Genomic DNA, 7525 nt, shown 5'->3' with positions numbered 1-7525 from the left:
ACCGCAAAAAAAAAAAAAAAAAAGTAATGGAATATTATTAAATCTCAAAATTGGAAACATATATGAACTTTAAGTCAAAACTAGCTTCAGAAGCGAAATCTTCCCAGTATAGAAAGTCAAAGAGAGAGACTCTCCTATGCTGACTTGGGCTCTATAACCAATCATAGCATAACACAGTCGGCCCTCCACCGAGTTCTGTATTCACATATTCAACCAAGTGTGGACTGAAAATATTCGAAAAAAATTCCAGAAAGTTCCAAAAAGCAAAACTTGAATTTGCCTCTCGGCATCTACTTACATAGAATTTCCATTGTATTAGGTATTATAAGTAATCCAGAGATGACTTAAAGTATAAGAGAGGATGTGCGTTAGTTACATGCAAATACTATGCCATTATATATAAGGGACTTGAGCATCCACGAATTTTGGTATTAGTGTGTGTGGGGGGGGGAGGGATCCTAAAACCAATCCCCTCACAGATACCAAGGGACTGGCCATCAGGGTAATTACATTTTACTCAGTTGAAAGATGGGATACCAAGATAAATGGGTGACTCTGAGAGAGAAAGGAGAGCAGGTCCTTTAGCACCTTGAACCCTGCAGTATAAATCCAATTCCATATTTGATGGTTTAGAATCTGCACTCTCAGATGCAACTAAAAAATAAAACCAAAAATGTGAGAGCTGTACACCCCATCAGCTTGTGGCTGCAGTTAGGTACCTGCTCTGCAGCAGTAACTCAGTCACTTGATTACTTAGGTGTGCAGTGTTGGCAGACAGCTGAGATGCTCACCACTCAGCAGCTGTGGTTCAGGACACAGTTTTCAGAGTCAGAGAAAACAATTTCAGTATTTTTATCACAGGATATAGGAATAACTACCTTGTGGAAACAACTCCACCCCACTCCCAACAAACACCTATCTCTGAAACCTCATTACTTCTGGTTTGGCAAGTTAGGAGTAATCAATCAACTATTCTGTCTGTTGGGGCAGGGGAATTGGAAGGAAAAAGCTGGAGAGTAAAAGGGGTGGAGAAAGTTCCAAAACAAATTATATTTTGGATTGATGGTCAAGATTCTACATTTCCATGCATAAACTTATCAGTTTGGTGGCAAACACTGGTATTTCATTAGAGAGAAAGACAAAAAGAACACAATAGATGAGACAATGAACCGTAGTATGGAACCTCTACTGAAGAGGTAAGAAATTTAACCAGAAACTCGAACAATTAAAATTTGCAGTAAATAGGGAATTCCCCGGCAGTCCAGTGGTTAGGACTCCACGCTTCCACTGCAGGGTGCCCGAGTTCAATTGCTGGTCAGGGAACTAAGATCCCACAAGCCGTGTGGCACGGCCAAGAAAAAAAATTTTGCAGTAAATAAACTGTGAAAATGAAGACATATGCCTTATTTTAAGGAAACTCACTGCAGCATTTTCACAACTGGAATCAACAGCAGAATGCAGCATGAAATGAACGGACTTTAGAACTGGTAGGATTCCCATGTGATCTTGGGCAAGTTACTCACCCCCCTCTGAATCTCAGTGTTTTCTGTAAAATGGAAACAATGAAAGGAGATAACATATGTAAAATGCCTAATATTAGAAGGCATAAGTGGCAACTCCCCTTACGAAGTAGGCATGTTAAGTTATAAAAGATTTTTTTTTACTTGTGGACAATCTATGTCAAAGTTCCTTTAAACTGCTTCTGCCACATTTAAAATGTGAAAACATTTACAAAAATGCAATAATTTAAGGACAATCTCAAAAAGTGAGGTACACTTGCTTCTTTAATTTACTGAGTAGAGCTGTAACTGGAGATGGTTGAAAGAATTTTCAATTTAAAGGAAATATCCAGAAACACAAGGGACATTAGAGAGATGTAGTACGGCAAGTGAAACTGTTGCAGATGCAAGGGGAAAATGGAAAGGGGTGAACTGCATGTGTCAAGGCCATAGAACACGTCAGTCATGGAAGATAAGGGAATCACAGGAAGCATTATAAAGACAACGTGCAAACCACACTTCAGGAACTCCAAGTCCTAGCGCAGTCTGTAAAAAGCGGACGTGAAGATACTCTGAGAAGGTTGTGCACAGGCAGAAAAGCAACTGAGTGGCTCAGTTCCCTCCAAAGTGGTCCCGGAATCAAACTCCATCATCAGGAATCAACACTGCTTACCTCCTCCCAGTAAGGCCTGCCCCACAGCTTGGATCTTCCTGGGGCACCAGCACTTCAGCTGGTGACTGTGTTTCTTTTCCCTTGTTACATGACTGTCACTCTGATCAAGCACTTCTTTCGTGGAACATATACTCATTTCTGGAAAAATCTTGGTTCTTTCAGGCTCACACTTGACCTTTTCCTAACATTAAAAACTCGTTTACCTGGGGCTTTCCCTGGTGGCGCAGTGGTTGAGAGTCCGCCTGCCGATGCAGGGGACACAGGTTCGTGCCCCAGTCCGGGAAGATCCCACATGCTGTGGAGCGGCTGGGCCCGTGAGCCATGGCCGCTGAGTCTGCGCGTCCGGAGCCTGTGCTCCGCAACGGGAGAGGCCACAACAGTGAGAGGCCCGCATACCGCGAAAAAAAAAAAACTCGTTTACCTACCATGTCTAGCTAAAATTCCCAGGGAAGGTGTTCCAACATGACCTAACACTCCCCACTGTGGTACTAAAAACCCAAATCACTGGGCAAATCAATATATGTGAAAGCCATAGTAACTGGGACAAATTAGCAAAGCTGAATTTTTCTCTATGCTAAATTATATATTTTACATATTATTAATCTGGTATTTACATAAAGGCTGCATTTAACTCAATTCTCTGGCAAACAGCATTACTGGAATTGCAAGTATGAGATTTAAAGTATATAAGCAACTTAACTATACCCTTTTAATAGAGTGTATGTCCAAACACAATCCATACTAAACTGATAGATTTCTTAATATTAAGTCATTATAGTAGACAGCCATCATCAACTGTTATTGAAGCAATCCTTGTTCTGATTGTCATCAGACAATCACCATATTAGCATTAGATGAGTGTCATAAATCAATGTGAATCTTAAAAGACCCAAAAAAATCAAAGCCAAACATAGGCTGAAACAAAATTCTTATACAATAAGGCTCAGGAACACAATGTAGAGGAAAAAAATCCACTTCTTGGTCTTTTGGCTTCAATACTTCCCCCATAACATTTATTCTAGTTTTTAAAAACCGTAAGCCTCTGAAAAGCCAGTCCCAAAATATTACATACATAACCTAAGTTTTAAACCAATGACTCTCAATCATAGCTGCACATGAGAATCACTTCAAGAACATTAAAAAAAAAAATACCAGTGACCAGGACCCACTTCCAGAGATTCTGATTTCATTGCTCTGACACAAGGCCCTTGAATTGATCTTTTTAAAAACTCCCCTGGTGATTCTAATATGCAGCCAGGTGAAGAACCACTACTTTAATACAGCCTTTTGGGACAATAATTGCTCTGAGGTTGATAAACATGCTTTTTGCCTTTTAATGAGATTTTATTAAAACTACTCAATTCATTCCATAGCTAATAAGCAACTGTTACATTGCAGGCACTGTGTTAAGAGAAAGATGTGTAAGATATATTCCCTGCCCTCAAGAAGCTCCCTGTTAGCTAGGTAGAGAGACCCATAAATAAGTAACTGTAATTAAATATGATAAGTGCTCTTGAGGTGTAAGCAAATACAGCATGCCTCACAAACTTGCATGTCATCCTTGAGCAGGGGTCATGCTGCATCATTCCAATTTTAGTTTATGTCCTACCAAAGCAGGAAAGTCAGAAGTTACAGGTTACTAAATACTGAGGCAAATATTCAGCCTACACAAGGCGAAAAGTGTAGATTTTGCTACTCTCTTTCACAGAAACTGCTGTACCATGAAGGTAGGCATTTCTGTGTTTTAATTTGGATGAATCATTCTAAAATTTCCTTCATGTAATATTACTGATTATGCACTTGCCTATAAAACCATCAATTTGCAAAAGATACAGTAAATGCTTACGACCATAAAAATTAGCTGATTACCTCTATTTGCATAATACCTTTCCTTTCCAGTAATTGCTACATTTGCTAAGACAAGAAGTTTTAGGACAATGACAGCATTGGAGATTTGTTTCAGTCTCTTGAAAGATGTTACATGGGAAAATGTCATGGAAACAACAGGCATTCAAGGACCATTTGTAAGACTTTCAAAAATAAAAAGCACAGGGGAAAAGAGTTTAAATTTTTAGAAAAAGATAATGGCAACCTCCCAATATTCATAATGGATCAGGCACCCGATTCCCTGTAAGTTAATGGATGAGTGAGTGAGTAGATAAGTAGTGAGGCAGGTGAGTGTGTGGTCAACTGATGGTAAAAAGGTGAAATCCATTTTAAAGCACTTCAGTGAAAATTTAAACCTGTTAAGCCCTAGGGGTCAAAAACAACTTGTGATACTAATTTGTTATAAAAGAAAAATCACAATTCCAGAGAACCTGGATAGAAATCAACCAGGTTTTCAGTACAAGTGAGGGCTTTCTGTTTAAATCCAGAGTTGAACAAATTCTGAGTTAAAATGCATGCTGTCAGGGACGCTGCAAGAAAATCTCAAGTGAATTTCAATTTCCAGATCAATATATGCTGAGACAATTTACCAGAGAAAACCTTCAACCTTTACACAGGGTGAGGAACACTATCATTACATTCTCTGCCACAAAGGCTACCTTGAATTCATTATTTCACGGAATAACATATTATAAGCGGCACTGGCCAAGTCAGATTTTTGTAGGATATGAATGAGAGTTCATGTTTGCAGTAGTTAAGATAGCCATAGAGGAACTATCACCTCAAAATTAGCTTGCTCCCCATCCTTATGCAGCTCTGAAGCAACAGAGGAGATGAATCTATCTAGTCCTACCAGAGGCGTTTCCTGAAAATATTCTATCAATTATAAGTCAGCAGAATACTGACTGTGCTAATGTGATGCTGACCACTTCTTTTCGATATCCAAAGAGTCACATCATCACTCTTTCAGACCTCAAGGAATCAGAACTAGTTACTAACATTGATTCAATGATGCCTATTTTCCATTATCACAACAGAATTAACATTTTAATCTCACATTTTCCAATTATGACTTCGCTGGCTCATTTAAATCAAATATAACTAAGACACAACAAACATCATTCCCCCCATGCACGCACGCACGCACACACACACACATAATTATTTGGGGGCTTTGGGGAAACACCTAATTTACCTTCACTGGGTGCCAAGAATGAAGAAACCAAGGAGATTTTTTTTTTGACATATCTGTCTCTCTAGAACTGTGCTAGTCACATATGGCTATTGAGCACTTGAAATGTGGCTAATCCAAATGAGGAACTGAATTTTTCATTTTATTTAATTTTAATTTTAATTTAGAAAGAGACTTGATTCAGTTACTAGAAAACTTTTAGGTATGTTTGGAACAACTTGGGTATGTGAATCTACTTTTGCAAATGCAAATTTTATGAAACTTAAATACAGAACAAGTATTTACGATGAAAATTTAGCTTAGTGTCAGAATTGAGATGTGTGGTTAGTGTAAAATACACATTGGATTTTGAAGAGTAAGTATGAAAGAAAGGATGTAAAATAGCTCACTAATGATTTCTATACTGACTACATGTTGAAGTGATAATAGTCTGGATCTATTGGGTAAAAGAAAATATTTTATTAAAATTAATTGCACCCACTTGCTTTTAATCTTTTTAATGTGGCTATTAGAAATTCTACATATATAAAATTACATATGGGGCTCACATTATATATTTTTTGGACCACTCTGCTTTAGAGCACTTCCACAACCACTTTACCAGGGCGCATTTGGATATCCTTCTTCCAGTAGACAGGCTGGTCATGTAACAATAGGGGCAAGGAGTAACACCTCCTTGTATCAACTGGGTCTGAGGAAAGTGTGTAGCAAGCTCTACCCACAATTTCACCATGTGAGGAGAAACTGTAATGCCCCAGCATGAAAGGAAAATAATAAGTTATCAGCACTTAAACAAATTGAAATCCAGTACTGCAGACAACTTAAAAGAGATAGAGCCAACTGCTCTAAGGTCTTGCTATCATTTCCCAACTGCGGACCTTAAAATAGACGATAAAGCACCGCTTCCAAAAAGAGGAAAAATATTTCAATGGTAGCTATCTAGTAATCCTTAATAACTAAGCAAAAATTTCTCTTAAATCTTATCTCCTCAACTTCTAAAGCCACAGAATACACGCTGAACTAGGAAATCAACTTCAGATCGCCAGCATTTCCCTCACAAGCAAATTAGCAGGATTGTGCACTTGGAATACTGTTCGACAAGAATGAAAAGGAAACTATTCAAAACAGATTTAAGGAATGGACAATTAGATGAGGAACTGCAGATTTAATTCTCAATCAGCACTGTGATTAATCTGATTCCCTGCTTTCCCCTAGTGTAATTATACAACACAGATGAAAGGATGAGCATTTGGACTGTCAGTTCTATATTCTGGACCAGCCCGGTGACTCAAAGCAGACGGCGCTACCACGCTAAGCACCATCCCAACAACAGTCGAGGGAAGCCTCGAACACTGATTTAACAGTCATTGCATAACGAGGCATTAAAAATTCGGAAACCCCCAACTCTTTCCACGTTGGTCTACACCAGGTGAAAAATTTGCTGAAACTGAACGCACCCCGTCTTAAATGGCCCCCTCTAATCCGGGCATGGGGTGAACACAAAGGCATCTATCTAATACCCTGCACAATAGACACACACCCCACAATTTAAAACCCTGGACGTTCTTTCTCTATGTCTCCACGGAAGCAAAGGAAATGCAAGCTGCTCTTTTCGTTAATGGTCTGTGGTACACGCAAGGTAACAATAAGCCCAACTGTTCCCAGGAAGCAACTATAAAATTGGCTCTGCCACGTCCCTGTGCAACCGTCAGATAAAATGCCGACAGCAGATTTCAGCCGGCCCCACGCCTCATGGGGTGGCCAACCTCGGCTCGTCGGCCTCCACGGATCGCCGAGAAGCCCCCAGACACCCACCCCGCGGGGGGTCCAGGTACACGTCTATAAATACTCCCGGGTGAGGACGAGGGAGGAGGGGGGCAGGGCAGGCGGGTGCGGGAGGACCCAGGCATCACTGAAATGCATTTTCCCACACTCCCGCTCCCTCGCGTGGAGACTCACTTGCCGATCACCTCGCACAGCTCGTACACATCCTCGAACAGCACGTCGTCGTCGGCCATGGTCCGGAGGGGACAGTGGCCGCAGAGTGGAGGGCTCCGAAAACGGGGGTGGGGGCGCCAAAGAGCTCAGTGCCCGGCCCCTGGCTCGCCTCCTCCCCTCAGGACCCGCGAGCCCTCGGTGCCGAGGACACTCGAGCGGGGTGGCGAGGCCCGGAGACTGCGGCGCCTTCCTCTGCGGGCGACCGCCCCGGCGCGGGCGGCAGGGCCGGGGCGCTGGAGCGAGGGCGGCCCGGGCCCGGCGCCGCCCGCCCGCCCC

General features: G+C 41.4%; 1 protein-coding gene across 5 annotated transcripts in view; it reads right to left on the bottom strand.

The window, feature by feature from the left end:
• CASK (calcium/calmodulin dependent serine protein kinase) overlaps positions 1 to 7425 on the bottom strand; it is a 394879-nt gene extending 387454 nt beyond the window's left edge. For 2 of the 5 annotated variants that reach the window (XM_007457189.1, XM_007457188.1), the window contains exon 1: positions 7211 to 7282. In XM_007457189.1, coding sequence (XP_007457251.1) covers positions 7211 to 7269 — 59 coding nt within the window. In that variant the 5' untranslated portion in view covers positions 7270 to 7282. Of the gene's footprint in view, positions 1 to 7210 lie in introns of all 5 variants that reach the window. The other 3 variants (XM_007457187.1, XM_007457185.1, XM_007457186.1) reach the window with 3 other exon arrangements.
• Between the last annotated feature and the right edge of the window lie 100 nt (positions 7426 to 7525).

Source organism: Lipotes vexillifer, unplaced genomic scaffold (assembly GCF_000442215.2).
Source record: "Lipotes vexillifer unplaced genomic scaffold, Lipotes_vexillifer_v1.1 scaffold1439, whole genome shotgun sequence".
Lineage (NCBI taxonomy): Eukaryota > Metazoa > Chordata > Mammalia > Artiodactyla > Lipotidae > Lipotes > Lipotes vexillifer.
Note: the sequence above shows the minus strand (reverse complement) of the source record. Positions and strands in the feature narration are given on the sequence as shown.